The 17674-nt window shown below is 40.6% G+C and overlaps 1 protein-coding gene across 1 annotated transcript in view; it reads left to right on the top strand.

Annotated features, from left to right (window-relative positions):
* Window positions 1-17674, top strand: part of LEMD3 (LEM domain containing 3) — a 57146-nt gene that overhangs the window by 2290 nt on the left and 37182 nt on the right. Inside the window, exon 2 of the mRNA XM_014963324.1 lies at window positions 3-1818. Coding sequence (XP_014818810.1) covers window positions 3-1818 — 1816 coding nt within the window. The remainder of the gene's footprint in view (window positions 1-2; window positions 1819-17674) is intronic.

Below are 17674 nucleotides of genomic sequence, written 5' to 3'. Positions count from 1 at the left end.
AGCTGAAGCGGTTGGGGTTGTCCCCGGGGCCGGTCACCGAGGGCACCCGGCCCGTCTACCTGAAGAGGCTGAAGAAGCTGCGTGAGGATGAACGGGCCGGGGCCCGCAGCGGCGCCAACAAGACCCGGAACAGCAACAACAATAACACGGGGGCCGGAGCGGCGGCGGCGCCGGGCGGAGGCGGCGGCCCCGGGCGGGCGGCCCCGGGAGCGCGGCTGGTGGGCGCCGAGCCCCCCTACCTCCCCGGGGCTGCCGCCGGGAGCGGCCGGGGCCGCGCAGCACCCTCTGCCGGGGGCGAAAAAGTGCTGCTGAGCTTCAGCTCGGACGAGTCGGATGTGGAAACCAGTCCCCGGAGCCAGGCCGGCGCCGGCGGCAGGAGGGAGCGGGCTTCACCCCTTTTCCGCGGCCTGAGGCCCGCCGCCCCCCACGGCGCCTGCGGCGTGAGTAACAGCTCCCCCCCGGAGGAGGCGGCCCGGCGGAAGCCCAGTGCCTGGTGGGGGGCGGCGGCCAGGAGACCGGCGGCGGCTCACGGGGTGAGGGAGCCCGGGGACGGCGCCGAGGAAGGAGGGGAGGAGGACGACGACGAGGAGGAGGAGGAAGAAGAAGAGACGAGTGAACAGCAGCGGTGGAAGAACCGGACCGTGAACGGTAACCGGCTCCTTTCCTACGGCGGCAGCAGGGACCAGTACTCCGACTCCAGGAGGGAGCGGGCTTCACCCCTTTTCCGCGGCCTGAGGCCCGCCGCCCCCCACGGCGCCTGCGGCGTGAGTAACAGCTCCCCCCCGGAGGAGGCGGCCCGGCGGAAGCCCAGTGCCTGGTGGGGGGCGGCGGCCAGGAGACCGGCGGCGGCTCACGGGGTGAGGGAGCCCGGGGACGGCGCCGAGGAAGGGGGGGAGGAGGACGACGACGAGGAGGAGGAGGAAGGAGAAGAGACGAGTGAACAGCAGCGGTGGAGGAACCGGACCGTGAACGGTAACCGGCTCCTTTCCTACGGCGGCAGCAGGGACCAGTACTCCGACTCGGAGGAGGAGGAGGCGGCGGCGGCGAGGGCCAAAGAGCAGGTACCCAAGGAGGAGTCTGCAGTTCGGCGGCCCAGACGGAGCCTCAGCAAGTCTCCTGCTCCATTCATAACAAGCAAATGCGCTGCAGCCGGCGCTGGCGTGATGGAGACGGGCCAAGAAAGGGCTGGCGGAGGCTGTGGTGCTGGTCTAGTCGTAACGAATGACAGGGCGGCGGAGGCGGCTGCTGCCGGGAGTCTAGACAGGGGCAGAAATCAGGAGGAGGAGGCGGCGGCGGCGGGGGGAGGAGGAGGATGTGAAAATCTGGACTCTAGTCCTCCCAGCCCCAGATACCGCCTTGGCCTATCTAAGAAATCCCCTACAGTATTGTTGCTGCCGCCACCGCTTACGGACGCAGACAGCAGTAAAATCACTGACCCTCCAGGCACCATTAGGAAAGCTACCAATAACCATGTTCTCAGCGGTGCTGCTGGTAGCTATAATGTTGAATCCAGGATCTATTCAGCTACTAATAGCCTTCCCCCGGGTGGAACCACCTCCTCCCTTAGACTCAACCACTCCAATCATACGGGTTCAAATCATACCTACCTGAAAAACACCTACAAGAAGAATCTCTCAGAGCCCGAGGAGGAGCTTCTCCAACAGTTCAAAAGAGAGGAGGTATCCACCACTGGAGGCTTCAGTGCACATTACCTGTCCATGTTCCTCTTAACTGCTGCATGCTTGTTCTTTCTGATACTGGGATTCACATACCTGAGAATGAGAGGTTCTGGAGTAGCTGAGGATGTGGGAGCCAACAGTAAGTATTAGGTGAAGGGTAAGAGTAGTTTCTTTTATGCAACTGGGTACACAACCGTTAATTCACCTTTGCATTCCCAGATACATCCCCTACTGAGGAGCTCCGAGTTCCACCTTGGTATAATCTTTCTGTATAGGATGGAGCACAGAGATTCTGTCTTTCCTTAGGCATATACCTTGCAAGCTGGTATAATAAGCTTGCAAAACATTTGAGGATAAACTCAAATCCTGTCATTACCTGCTGTAGTCTGTTGATACCTTGTTTTCTAGCATGTTTTCTTCACAGCAATTTAATGTGTTTTTTTAATGTAGCAGATGTATGGTTAATAGAGAATTGATGAGGTAAGGTTTAATGCTAATCTCACAAAAGTAATCATGCACACTTAGATATCTGGGATTCCTACAGGGCTAAGGTGTGACTGTAGTCTCTTGGTAATAAAGCGGGTTGTTTTCACTTACATGTACCGAGGCTTGAAAAGGATGCTAGGTTGAGATGTTACATACTGCAACAAACTTCGTGCAGTGAGTGCTGGATCTATTTTCTATTGTTTTCTAGTAAGTACTTTTGTTTTAAATTTGGTTGAGAGTATACATGAAATACTGTTGTGTTTCAGTTTGAATTTAAGAGCGTTCCTTTTTTAAATCCTGAATTACTTGGAAGCTTCTTTAATATGTGAAAGTAGCTTCTTGGAATGGATTTAGAAACTACCATTTTCTATTCACAAAGCATATGAAAATGGAAACGTACCACCTAAGGGTGGTGATTCATGCTAATTCAGTTCTTGGCTGCTCTGAAATGGACAGTGGAGATTCTAACATCAGAAAGAAAAATCATGCTGTTGCTGTCTTACTTTCTCATTGGGAGCAATGAAAAAATATGCAAAAAACTAGTTTTGGGATGTGAGAGTGTTAGAATGTCCTTGGGGATCTGCATTTTTCTTGAAATGATTGAGGAAGGCATGTGGGGTGTGTGCATGTGCATATAGTTCTTTGTACAGATAGCAGAGAATTTATATACTCATGTAGGCATGTAACAGTGCCTTGTAAGGAGTGATCCTACTGTTAGATTGGGATCTGCTAGATGTTACAGGGCAGAAATAGCAGTGTGGGCTCTTTTTTTCTTTTTTTTTCTTTTTTTTTTTTTTTTGGTCGCCCTCCCTGTCAAATGCTATTCATTACATTATGGTAGCAGAATAGTTCTTAATTCTGTTTTGCACTCTTCAGTGTGGGAAGTAAAGCATTTAATGTTTAGGAGGGACAGTAGCATTAAGAACTTAAGCTTTTGCAGTGGTTTCATTGCTGTCCACGTGGCTCTTAACTACAGTTCAGTGTTGTTTTTTGGGAAGGCTGTGAATGTATGCAGGTGGGCTAAAATTAGATACAGTATAGTGTGACTGTTGGGACTACTCATAGTCATATTCTGTGGTTAACTTTTGTCCATAACTGCTAGAGACATACATCAGTTTTCTTATGTACTGATAAGTTGTGTAATTCTACTAACATGTTTTAGATGACATTGGTGGTTTTTTTTTGGTAGTCTTGAAATCTGATGATTTTAATAAGCAAGAAGGTCTGTCAGCCTCCTGGGGTAAACTTTTTGACTGGTTGAGTTAAAACTTGCCTGCCATGCTGATAGATAAAGCTGAATCACAGACTGAATGTTTCAGCTATGCAGGTAGCAATAATACTGTGAGAAGAAATCCACTCTGAACTTTTTATCTTGGAAGAAACATTTATTTTGAATGTGTGAACTTTCCTATAGAGCATGTGGGATCACTGTGTGGAGTATATTGTTCTTAAAATTTAACCCAGCTAGAACTGATATAAAAGGAAAATTGTTTTCTGCTGCTTAGGTTAGGCTGCCCAGCCAAAGGACTGGTAGCCCAGTGTTGCTTGGTAGTTCAAACTGGCAGTTTTTGGCCGGTTCCTATTAGTTTTGTTTTTAGTGGAACTCCTGAAAGTGGCTTTTCTGAAGAATTGTTTTGGCAGTGGCACTCATATTTCATCTGTCCTCCTTCCTCACAGCCCCAGGCTTTGCAACATAACAGGAACAGAGAGAAGAAGCAAACAGCAGGTTTTGTGGCTAGCTCCTTTGATAGGGAGAGGAGTGAGCGTGCTGCTTCTTTTAAGTAATGTGGGAATGAGCAGGGAATTGCTTTGCCCGTATGCTCAGCACATGCTCACTAAATTCTTCCCTCTCAAATAGGCGTACGCAATGAAAATGCGGTAGTTCTGTAGGACAGGCAAGAACAGACAAGACAGGCCAATAAAGACTGATTGCTACAGTGAAGGAAAAGAAACTTGTCATCTATTAGATGCTTCTCTAAGCTTAAACATCACCTGAGTGAGTCCCTTGGCTCCCGTGTTTGTGTGAGTGTATTGTCTGTTTGCTTTATAGAAGCAGAACTGATTAATATGTTTTTATTAAAAAATAAGTGTCTCTCAAGAAACAACCTTTCAACTGGGTGATTGAATACTGAATTTTTTCTGTCCTTTAGATGGCTGTAGGTAAGATTCTGTTGGCGGACAGTGATTTGATTGTGAAAAACTCAGTTGTTTTCAACTTCAAACTATTATCATAATAGCTTTTAGGATTCAGTGGTGTTGCAGTATACCCATGTCCATGATTGTCATAGTTACTGTGAGAAAACAAAGAAGTTATTGGTATATTTAGGTGGCTTTTTATTTTAACTTTGCAGGGAATGATGCACAATGAGCTTAATGTTGATTGTCTTAATTGTTCATTAGCCAAAATGAAATTCAATCAAAATAAAGTGATATTATTATGTGTGTGACATTGAAAAGTATTTATCCCCAAGTACACCCAAAATCAGCACTTACAGTATCTGTCAGGCTGTAATCTGAGAACAGAGGAGGTGTGTGTAATGGAGGAAAGCTTAAAATTGCATGTTGGGGTTGAGTTTAGGCCAGGTAAAATACTATAGATGAGAAGTGGTAAGCAGAAAACTTCAGAAGAGGAATGTCATTTATTACCACGCATAATGTTCAGATGACTTCTTACTCAGAGCTCTGAAATAGCTATGAAGTGCTTTAGTTTTTCTGCATGTGGCATAAAATCTTCAATGACAAATCAGAAATTGGCGAGTTCTTCTGTATCTAACCTACATATAGCCACTTGAGGTAAGGCTTTTATGCATTTAGCTGTCTAAAATACAGATAAATATCTATGGGACATTTCCTAAAGCATCTTAAGCCGTTGAAATTAGTCTACTCTTTAAGTTTACATAAAAGACCGACTAATGCATAAGCACATATTGTGCTTGCTCTCTTTGACAGTGGTGTATGGAAAAAGAAAGATCGGTTTGGGCTTGGTGCTAGTAACCTTGTTCATGTGGCTCTTGCTGTAAGGCTTGTTTTGCTTGCACCTGCTTTCAAAGTATCATGGAATTGTATCAACTTCTTGCCAAGTCAGAATAGTATTTTGCCAGGAAAATGGTAGATTTGACTTTTTTCTACTTCCTAGGGTTCTTCAAACCGTGAAGGGTTGGGTACGTCTTCCAACTTCTTTGGTTTTATTTTTGTGATGTTACTCTGAGCATTTCCAGTGGCTGCTCCTGGGAGTTAGTTCTAAAATTATTTTTCATGGAAAGTCAATAAGAACATCAGAACGATAGAAGTTGCTTTCAACTCTAGTTTGCTTTCTGAAAGATGAGGGCACTAGTACAGGTACTGTTTAAGGTTGTAATCTGAAATAGGTTGCATTTAAGTTACTCTCACTGTTTCTGCTCCAGTACTTTGTCTAGGGAGTGGCTGATTTAGCAACACAACAAAAAATGTAATCTTGAAACTTTCAGGTAGGTCTTATTAAATATCTTATGCTCTTATTAGGATAAGCTTTTGAAAGTGACATCTCTTGCCAGTAATTTTGGTCTTTCTATGACACTTGTTACAAAACAACTAGTGGAAAGATAGTCCTTACTATATTTGCTACAACTTCTGGGGTTTTTTTTAATGTTAATTCAGGGAGACTTAGCCCTTACCTTAGCCGTATTGCAAGTGGAAGCTTATGCAAATCGCAATTCTAAGGGTTTAATTCTATTCCACTGTTCTTTTGTTCTCAGCTTCTAAATCTCTCAGGCGGTAAAACTTCTATGAAATTTTATGCTAGGAATTTAACTGTTAAGAAGTTAGACTTGCTGCGTAAAAGACAAGAAGATGACTGTTATGCTCACAGGCCTACAAATTACTATCAAAGTGCTGTGGTATTTCACAGATAACTGTTACAAATCTACTTGTCTTCTAAGATCATCTTCTCAGAAGAGTCTATATTCTTGACAATATTGGCTTCAGTAGAAGAAAAGGAATTTAGGATAAGAAATATTTGTAGAAGAGAAGATAGTAAAGGGGTGAAGCAAAATAAAAAGATCTGGAGAGTTCCTGTGTTGTGTGGCTATAACTGTTGCTTGTGCTTTGCAAGTGATACTCTGACTTGTATTTGACAATATAACAACTTCTTCTATTGACATATTAGTATATAGCTCTGTTTCACTTTGTGTATTGCTTTTAACTCTAGTTGGCAAGTATTTCTCCTCTAGGTGATTTAAAAAAAATATCCTGATGTATGTCATCTCATCTCTCTTGTAGCTGATCTTCTGTGGTTTGTTGAGTTTTTGAGTTTTGGATCAAGATCAGTAGATCAAAAAAAAGCTCTTAGGATGCCAACATAAGGTAAAGCCAGGCAGAATAGTTAAATTTCCTTAGGATTCTTGATGTTTTTAAACTCTAGTCTTCCTTTCAGTATATCAGAAGTAACTCTTAAATGAGAAACAAATTTGGCCAAGACTTGTACCCAGGGAAGTCCAAATAATTGCACATAGTACAAAATAGTTCATCTTAGCTGACAACTTCAAGTCCTTCCTAAAAGACAATAAACAGTCAATTTATCTTTGCAGCAGATCAGTAGTATGAAGTATAAATATGAAAATTACTCATCTGTATTTGAAGCAAAAATGATCCAACTTGGGAATGCCTGTTTTTTAAGGAGATAAGTGTTTGATACTTTGTTCAGAACATTTACAACTAACTTGGCATTCTTACTTTAAATGTGCTGCTGTTTGCAGACACACAAAACTTTCCATATGCCATGACTTTAGATATTCTTACAATGACATTTTTTCAACAATAATGTTGTAAGCTATGCTTTTCTGTGAAGTAAGGCATGAGAAATTGGAACTACAGTTACTTGGCTGGGGATCAGGGATGCAGAAGGATCTGTTTTTACTAGCTATCAAAAACTACTTAAAAGCTTGCTCTCTGTTTCGTAGTGTATGGTAGTTTTCTCAAAAGAAATCTTGGTTTCTGATGTGAGAAAATTCAGGGATCTGAAAGCAGATCCAGTTGCAACTTTTCCATGTTCTTAAAGCATTGTAGACTAGAAAGGAGTGGGAAAGCAAAAAGCAAACTTGTATTTGTTCTGTTAAGAACCTATGCCAACTCTAATTGTGTTCTTCAAGTGCAATGCAGATTTCTTTCTGCTTAGGACAGATGCATACAGCGATAATGGAGGCAGTGGGAATATTTTTAAGGAAGAGCCTACTATACCCAGGGACTTAGATTTAGCATTGTTGAAGCTGCACTTTGCACTATTTCATAATCTTGAAGTATCCCAGTACAAGAGGAGAATCAGGCCTGCGGTCTCTCTATTCCTGGGGACCAATTGTGTTTCTAAAAAATCATGTACATTTAACTCCTGTTGAAATCTGTATTTTATCTGAGAGTAGCAGGTCGCACCCTGGCTTGATCGCTCACCCAGCTAAGCTGGCAGGAATGCTAGAGTCAAACCAAACTGATCCCTGTCATGCTTCTAGACTTTTGCTTCAGAAATAGTATGAACATGTGAACAGGTTGGAGCTGCTGTTAGAGTAAGTTTAGTCACTTAACAAAAAAGCTTTGGCAAGTAATTAAGTACATCAGCTTTTGTTGATGAAAGTGCTGTTCTAATGCTGTGGAGAAGCACGGAATTCATTGTAATCATGAGTCACATATTCCTTACACCTTTAAAGTTCTTGTGGGTATTTATGTTCTCTGGTAAAATTAGTTGTCTGTTGTGATTTGTGGTAGGTTGAGGGGAGTAAATTGACTGGTGAAAGGATTGTAAAATCAAGGTATATCGAGAAGAAAAAATGGTTTTCAGGGCACTTGCTTGTTTGCTAAGAACTTCAGTAGTGATATCTTTGTCCTTAGTCTTCCTTTCTTGGCTCCTACTGTTGCTGCTGCTAGGTCTAGAGTTGTGGTAGAAGGTGTTATGCTGTGATTATAATAAATGAGGACATGGTGTAACTGCCACTGATCAAAGTAACCTTGATGGCTTATGTCCGCCGAGGAATTCTGATTTAGAAAACCTTGGAAGGGCATAAAGTTACTGATGGAAAGAAGCATGCTGATGGATGCAAGGATAGGTCAAAGAACCACTGCTCAACTCGCTGCACCTGATGTATTATCTCATATAGGTTCCTTCTGTTTAGAAGGCTTGCTCCAGTTCATAACATCTGATATTGAGTTCTGTTGTAAATATATAAAAAAACCCCATGAACTTTGTGAATGAAGCTGATGACATGGAGGTTTTGCAGTTGATGTCAGCGTGCTGCCCCTAGAAAATGGGGAATAGCATAACAAACTTAGACTCTATGCAGGTATGGCCTCTTTGTACAGCTGACTGGTTAGATAAGACACTGCTTGGATGATGTCTCAATATTTCTACAGGTTTTTGATCCAGGCAAATCAAGGCGATATTGCTAGCATTCTCTCCTAGAATCTCCTAGGGATTCTGTAGAAGTCTGGCCATTTAGTAAGCTTCTCTCCTTCAGCTTCTTAGCCCCACTGGGGGAGTTGAAGAGAAATGTAGGTAACAGAGATGGAAAATTGAATCAAGTATACTTAGATTACTTGAGTACACCATGGCATGAATAAGAAATCTGTCTTCACTAAGAGGTACTGTTTGTAATTATGAAAAATAGTCTATCTCCAAACTGCTGTACTTTGGTTTTGGTGGCTTCTTTTCTCCAATATCCTTATATTGTCGCCTTTTCCCTACTACTGTGCTGTACTTCCCAAAATGCAATTTAATGCCGTTTCTCTGTTCTGCTGTGTCTTTACAGTCTTCGGTGGAGAGTGAGAGAGTAAGGAGCAAGTGAGTGTGGAGACATGCTTAATGTGAAACAGGCAAATGTGGTGTGCCTGTTGGGTCTAGTTTGTTGGAGAAGACACGCTGTTATGTTTCATGTTTACACAGATGAATTCTTCTTTTTGCACCAGAAGGGATCAAATTTTCTGCTTACAGAGAGTCATATTGTAGCACAGGTATCTTGATTAAAGCTGCCTTTTTAGAGTCTTAAATTCCTTTAGCTGCTTTACATGAACTCTGAGTGGCAGACTGAATTGATATAGAAGGCCGTTTAATGTGGGGAGGAGAAAAGGTAGGGGCTTAAAAAGAGAGGTCTAGGGTTGAATTAAGTAACATTAAAACTTACTAAGTAGTCTACAAAATCCATTGAATTCTAGTGGTGCTCTGCTAGGTAAGTAAGGAATAGATCTGTTCATAAATGAAGGGTTGTAGGCCAACTGATTAGCCAGTTTTTCCTGTCTTAGAAGGCCATTTACTTAAAAATTGGAAGATGGCTTGTTAGAAAATAATTTGTTAATATACATAGTAATACTTCATACTGCCTTTATTCACTTAAGTCTTAATACAGGTTTTATATACAGTCACATCCCCTTAACCTTTTCTTTATTGAAAACATACAAGAAATTTTTATGCTTGGACTCACAGCATCTTGAGTAAATGCAGCATCAGCCTGTCCTGGCTAGGTAGTAACCTGAACACAACTTTATCACAAGAGGACTGCTGGGATGAGTTGGGTCAGTGTGGTGTTATTCCAGAGACTAAGTGTTAATTTTCCTTTTTTCCACAGAGAAGTGTTTCTTTGAAGGTGAGTTAAATCTCTGAATTGCTTATTGGGGAAGCCTCAGACTGTCCACTGACTTCATAACTACTTATGTTAGTTTTGAGATATTTTCAATAGGCTGCATATCAAAGCCACTCACCTTATCTATCTGTCCTCTCAGTACTCATCATCTCACTATGTAGTTATACGATTAAACATTCCCCAGCACACTCATTGAGTAATACTTATCCCAGTGTCTGTTCAGTATTGTCAAGCTTCATAATACGAGACCCTCATGTCTGGAGTGCCCATGCTGCACAGCTCAATTTCATCAAATTTTTATCTGAATGTGTAGATACTGTTAGTCATAGAGAACAGAAGTCTAGCTAGAACTAATCTGAAACCTGTCAATAGATATTGAGCAATGAAGCATTTACTGTGAATGAGGGGTTCCAAATATCAGAAGGCAAAAGTGTGACTTCATTTTTTTTTTTTATTATTTTTTTGTGTGTGTGCTACCTGAAACAGCTCTTGGTTGTGGTGTGGTAGTTTGCTTTTGGTTTTTTAATTCTCAGGATGTTTTCTGGGAAATGGTAAAACATTCATCGTTAAACTTCCTGTTCGTCTCTGGCTGTGGGCTGTTTGTTCTTTTTCAGGTGTCATGCTTCAGACGTCCAAAGAGGGTATTTTTAAATTTTGTTGAGTGATGGATTGGGTGGTGCATGTGTGACAAAACCCTCAAAGGCCTCTTTCAGACTATGGAAATCCACAGTCAAACTGAATTATTGGGGAAGGGCCAGTCTGGCAGTCGTGCTTGTGCTGTTTCTCATTCTTGCAAATTCCTTGGAAAGAGTTTACTGTTACTTTGTAAATAAGACAAAATGATTTATGAAATTCCTTGGTGGGATCTTGAGAAGGAGAGTATGATGTCAGGTTCATCCTAGTCTGTTCCTGTATTGTTTTGCATCTCGTGTATGACCCAAGGAAGCTGCTGAAGGTGAGAAGTATAGGGTAGGAAAAAGCTTTCATGAAAAGGCTCTCTTTTTTTCTCTTTTTTTTTTTTTTTTTTGTCAAAGGGACTTTATGCTCTCCTGGGGAGACTTTGTCTAACTAAGAAATGAGGTCAGAGATAGAGATTTTCTTCTGGAGAAGAAACTAGTCTCACTACTTATTTTTGGGTTTTGTTTCTCTAATCTGTAAGCATGTGAAGTACTGCTATATCCAAAAGCAGTTTTGGACAAGGATGTCCTAAATCCACTGTGGGAAATAGGGAATCTGAGCTATATCTAAATGTTTGTGTTTAGGTACTTTATATTTTCTATATAATAGCAAACCTGTTCATTTTGATATGAAAGAAAAAAAAATGGAGTGTTGAGAACCTCTGAAAGTACCGTACTGTTGCACTGTCTGTACTTTGTCTTTTGAGCTAGTATTGTTTCATTTCTCATTGTAAACCAGAAATGCCAGCCTTTTCAAGTACTCCTGAGAGCTCACTCATTCAGAATGGTCAGGTGCGTATACATGGTCTGACTTAGGTGTCAGTAATCCTAGGTGTATTATGACCAGTGTCTGTTGACTTCCATCAAGGGTGGTACACCTTGCAGAAATGCTGCAGACTTTTTTTTAAAGCTTGTTTACATTGAGCACTAATACGTCTGTGTACTTTGGAATTGAAATTAGCAGTGGCTAATGCTTTTTTTTATTTATTTGTAACTTTAAATACTGGTGTTTTTTTTCTCTTGAGCTTCATCTAAAGGTGCTGTTTATGAGCTAACAACAAAAATGTGCAGATTGAGTACAAGTGCACATGAAGTAGGGGGGAAAAAAACCAATGGGATATTAAATCCACTCTTGTGTGAACTCTGCTGTGTAGGATGCATAGTATTAAAGTCATTCCTTTAGAGGGAGAGCAAACTGTGAAGGGAAATCGCTTGAAAGTGGCAGCCCTGGAAAGGAGCTGTCCTGGAGATTTGAGGACCAAAAGCCAAATAGGGTCTGCCTGTCCCTTCTGTAAGGGAATGAATTAACATGTGCTGTTCTTTGTCATTCGGGAAATACGAATGTACTGAGCTTCTTACACAAACCTTGGCATCAGGCTAATAGCTATATGTCCAGCTGTGCTTCCTTAAGCACGAGAAATGGTTTGAGGAAGGAAAGTTTCTTGTTTTGTGAACTTTGTCTTACAGTTCAAGCACCCAGCTTTGTACTAGTGTGTAGTGACTTACATACTGCAGAGTTCTCATGCATTTACAAATAGCCAATGGTGTGGTAAGGTTTTATTCTCTGCAGTATTTGAGATCTCGATAAGAGTCACTTCCTCCTTTCCATCCTCTTTTGTTGCTGTCTTTATATGGCAGATGAGTTCCTTGCCGAGATAGGTTCTTTCTCCTCTTGCAGATCCACTTGGCTCAGGAGAAGTGCACGCAGTACAGCTAGAAGATTCATCAGCTTTATCCATGAGCTGGTGACATAGCCCTTTAACTAATAGGCATAACCTATTTAATTAATAAACAATCATGATAACAGTATTGAAAGTTGTAGTTCAAGCAGACTCTTCAGCTGAGTATAGGAGCCAATGGTAAAGTATATATACGGACAGTGGTGATATATGGCTGTGTGGTAGTCCAGTTATTACCTGAAGGAATAATTTTTATTGGAACCAGTACGTTTATGTTACCAAACAAGTGCAGCTGGTATGGTAGTCAGCCTTGTAGGTTAGCTAACTCTTTAGTGTCTTAATCCAGCTGAGCAAAAATGGAAGTTACTGACTATTGCCTACTTTTATTAATTTCCAGTCAGGTGGTACTATGTCTTGAATTACTGTGGAGCTCATCCTGGTTTTGAACTCTGCAAACTTCTGCTATACGTAGTAGGCGGTTTTATTTCTTCTCTTTAGCTAATATGGATACCTCTGGTAAGCTTGCTTCTGCTGTGAAAGCTTGTCTTTGTCATGACAGCAGACCTGCCAACAGCTACCTGTGTATGTCCTGTATATAGAGTAAGCTCTTTTTTCTCCCTAGGATACACTAGTGCACCTATTTTCAGAATTCTACTGCTGTGTTCAGGCTTTGTATAGATGATTGTTAAGCAGTTCTGCTGCTCTTATTGCAGCAAGTAGTGATAGACCAATGTATGTTGAATGATTAAAGGGCAGAGGCACAACAGAACCCCAGTTTTAAATATGAAAAAATCCCTATGTGGTCTTTATGTTGGCTTTGTTAATGTCTTTGCTCCCATGATTGAGGGCCTCTTAATAGTTCTTCTGTCAGTGCTCTCCATTTGAATGTTATCTTTGGATGCTGTAAACTGTTCTTACTATTACAGTATATTACTAGTACTTCGTAATTGGAGTCTATCTGGAAGAAGAGGATATAACTGGGTATTTCTACATTGGAAACTCGTCAAGACAGGAATCCTTCCTGCTTGTGCAAGATCACAGGAGTGTTTCTGTCCAGACTGGGCCCCTTGGCAGAGTGATGGTAGATTTAATATTTAATTGCAGATTCTTGTTGATTCTTAAATCTTCTGTGTTTTAGTAACACTTGCTTTATGAGTTTGCTTTCCATGTTGAACTTTGGAGTTTGAGGAAGGCAGACCGCTTCCTAATTTAGCATTGAGCTGCTTGTACTGCCATGTTTTCAAGATGGAGTTTCCCCTGCTTCTGAATATCTTTTTCTTTGTGTTTGTTTACTGAAGTTGTGGGTGGTTTTTTGACCTTATAAGGTATAAGGAGCTAAAACATTTGGGAGGGAGCACAGAAGAAGGGAGAAGAGCTGTTACAGAAGCCTCTTCTGATTCTCTTGCAAGTGAAGGTATTCTTTACCCATTGTGAAATGCTGGTAGATGTCTGACGTCTAATGTTTCCCCTGGTAATGTTTGCAACTGCTGATTAAAAGCAGTCTTAGTGTGGGTTTTTTTTCTTTCTTTTTTCTGCATGTAAACAGTAGCCTGTAATGGAGGCTATGTGGGTGCAAAGAATGTAGTATACTTAATTTTTACAATGCATAGCAAATGCACTTCTCCTGAGCCATTTTTTCCTAATGGAACAGAGACAGCTGTTTCTTCATTGAAATACAGTATGCTTTGTAATATAATGTAAGAGTGTGTGTGCAAATTCTGTTGCTATAAAACATTTCCTTGCATTATTAGAAATAAAACTGGAGAAAAGAATACATAATTGTAAGAATCATTTTAGCTTTCCACAAATACAGATCATGAAAAATGATTTTGTAAATTACTCTAGCAGCTTAATGTGTTCTTAAGTCTACTTTTGTACTGAGTATGCTCCATTGAGATTAATGTAGGCATAGAGGAGATAGAATTTGGAGTGACAGACCAGTTCCTGGGTGGGTGTAGCAGCTGGAAGTATTGTCTGGAGTGTTTGGTGACTGGCACTTGATACTACTGATGACACACCATACACCCTCACAACCCTTATGCTCTCTTCTGTCCAGATTTCTCATCTGTATGGAATTGGGGACTCAACATGGAGGAGTATTTTCTTGCTGATAGTAGTGTTCTAACATTTGTTCCGTTTCTTGGTGTGGCTGCATTGGTTCTTATTTGGGCGCATTTACTTGTCCTTTCATGTGTTGCCTACAGTTATTTTCACAGGGTCTTCTAGTAGAAGAAATGAACTTACATGCTTTCTTCATACACAAAAGCAGGCTGCACATTCTTTTCAAACAAGCAGTGTCCGTACTATAGCTCTATGGGACTTTTTTTTACCCCCCCTTGAATCTTGCTATGGTTGATGGTGATATTTAGGAAACAGACCAGAAGGAAGGAAAGGCAGTCTCTTTGTTAATATTTGCAGGTGTTAGCTAGAGGTATCAGCTCTGTTTGAAATGGGCACTTCAGTACAGTGGATTCTAGCTGGCAGCGGTATTCATGGAGTGAATGTAGCAATAATACAGTGAAAACTGCCTCTGAAGTCAGCTCTGTCTTGGCAACGGTTTCAGTTCTGGATTTATTTTATAAGGCTTTTTGCTGAAAAAACGTGACATTCTTAAAAACTGACAGCAGCTATTCTGTTTCAGTTTTGCAATACTGGGGTATCTACAGGCATTACACAGATTAAAATATTTTTCTTTAATATTTTAAGCAAAAAACTTATGATTTCTAGATTTTCAATCATTGATACAAGTATTAGGGTGAAACTAGTATTTTTATTCTAGTGACACTGAATAATAAGCTTTCCTAGAACACTAGTCTCTCTTCTTAAATATGGACCAAATTGACGTGACTCTCTTAAGAGCATCTTTCAATATTCAGGTCTGTTCTAACCAATATTTAAATAGGCAGGAGTAGATCGGAGTGTTTCTAGAAAGGGTGATACAGCTAAAATATGGAGGGTTGTTTTTTTTTAGTAAGCAGTGAAGGACTCCAAAGAGAAATTCTGGTATTTCCCACCCTTTTACCTAAAATAATGAAGACTGCTAATGTCAGGGCTAATAGAAAATGTATCTAAACTGAAATGTCTATCACAAATATGATAGTTTAAATTCTTTTAGAGGAGGGTTTTGTCAAAAAAAGTGATTATGAAATAATTTGGTTATATCGTCCACCCTTATATCACCTATTCACAAACAGAATGAATTAAAATATATGGGGTAAAAATTATCAATAAAAGCTTACTAAACAGAGGCAGTTGAAAAACTGACTTGGTGTTAAAGAAAGATTCAGCTATTTTTAGAATTCTCTAATCCTTGTGGCAGATTGTGCTGCCATTCAAAAATTGGCATGGCGAAGGACTATTCAAACCGTAATCATGTACTGATTTAGAAATAAAAAATTTTTTTCCAAAGCACACAAAGATCATCTGTAGTGAAGGAGTTGCTCAGCTTGATGTATGATTTGGTGTCTTGATATCAAAGCACAGAGATAGACTACTGATTCAAAGTGGTTTCTACCTGAATTAGTGCAGTCTGGAGATGCAGGTCATGCAAAACCGCTCATTTGTTCTGAGCGTTGAGTAATTGCAGAGAGGAAAATAAAGGCAGGATTATTTTGTTTAAGCTGTTTGAAAGATGGACCTCTGGAATAACTTATTTCTTGTAATAACTTGTTTGTTTGCTTTTTCTGGTGTTATAAGGTTTAGGAGCTTTAAGAGAAAATGTTTTAGACTTGTCATTGACACATACACAATATGTCACTGGGTGGAATCATACTTGACCCTGAACTTACCAAAAAAAAGTTAGAGATTTGTTAGTTGATGTTGAAAGTACTTGGATTGTAAAATTATTTCAAACTTGTTTCAAAGGTCATGTAGAAGGAGGCTGGGCTAAAGGCCCATTTTGGATAGCAGTACTTCCAGTATTGTTGCTTCCTCTGTTAACAATACACTATCCAGCTAATGGTTTTGGGTTTTTTGATGAAATAAAAATTCTAATGTAAAACATTAAGTTATCCCCTTATTGAACGCATCGTTACAGGACAAATTTTTTGAAAAAATACTGTTTCTGTTTTGGGATTAGTTTGCTTGTGACGTGGTGGGTGGGGAGGAGAAAAGTACTTTTCTGTTTGCAGGGAGGAACATTCCTGTGTCTGCAGAAGTTGCTAGCTTGGAAATGTGTGGTGTAGTGTACTGTCTCTGAATCCTCGTGTGGATGAAATTTGGCAGCTTTGGTATCATCACACTGAGAAATAGAGTGCTTAGAGGTTAATTGGGATCATTCTTGTTTCTGCGGCTGTGGCTTTGCAGCTCCTTGAAGTTGCATTGGAAAGCTGCTTTTTTGTTTATAAAATCAAATTATCTATATGTTCAGAAATAGATGATGACATTACGCTGATTCTGTTAAAAATGTTAGCTTAATATTCAGTAGTGGTCAAGAAGGAAACAATGGTAAGATTTTCTGTTTTTTAGGAAGGTAATTGGGAACAAAGTATATTTGAGAGGATGTATTTGAGAATATCATTATGGTACTAATAATCCATGGTGCTCCTTTATTTTTGAATAGTGTCCAACCTCAGAAAGGACATGATGAGAGTAGTGCGATGAAAAGCATAGTATGGCTTTCATAGCAAGGAGGAATAGAACTCTTGAGTGTGGAAGAGTGAGGACTGAGGAATGAAGTAAAGGCCATGAGTATTATGGAGAAGGTGAATAGGGTCTGATTACTCACTAACACAAGAAATTTCTCAAGAAGTGGCAAGTTCGGAGTAAGCAGGGAAACTGGTTTTTCACACTTGCACGTTAAAGTCATGGAACTCTTTGTGACTGTATGTTGCTGCAGCTAAAAGCTTGCCTGGGGTTAATGTGGGACCAGATAAATCAGTAGGGAAAAACATATTGGAGTTGATAAATTAGGGGAAAAAAAAGCCACTTCTGTCTGTCTCGACAAGCTTCTGATGTGCAATTTTTTTTATGACTGGGAGAATATTCTGTGGAAGTATCAGCCCATACTTTATATTCTCATGCCCTGACGCTCATTTTTGCCATTGTTCTGTAGATTTCCCCCTCCAGTTACAGACAGGTTTCTCTGAAAAGAGTGAAACTTCTTGCTGCTGCTGGAGGCAGGATTCTGGGGTAGTTGAATCCTTGATTTGTCCCAGTGATTCATACTTCATTTTTGATTGTTGTCTGTTGAAGTGTATTGAATACTGTAACTGCAACAATACTAACACTGTTCAGGGCAAGGTATCACAGCATCTAGGAGACAGCTGTAGTTGAAGGGTTAGCTACTTTTTGGCATCCTGATTTGGTGACCAAAAGGTAACTGAATTCCTTATTTTGGTACCATGTTAGTGATAAGATTCTAACTTATGTCCAAAGCAAAGCTATTTTTGTTTGTGCATGTCTTCTTTCTAGGTATGACTGCCTGTGAAGCTATGTCAGTCTTTGGAACTTGTCCCCTTAAGAGTCTGTAAAAGCTGACTCGTGTGTTCATGAATGTCTGTTATGAGGTTGCAACTTCATGTCTGTTAAGGCACGAAAAAGAGGAGGAATTCCAC

Source organism: Calidris pugnax, unplaced genomic scaffold (assembly GCF_001431845.1).
Source record: "Calidris pugnax isolate Ruff unplaced genomic scaffold, ASM143184v1 scaffold44, whole genome shotgun sequence".
Lineage (NCBI taxonomy): Eukaryota > Metazoa > Chordata > Aves > Charadriiformes > Scolopacidae > Calidris > Calidris pugnax.
This window is presented reverse-complemented; position numbering and strand designations above follow the sequence as displayed.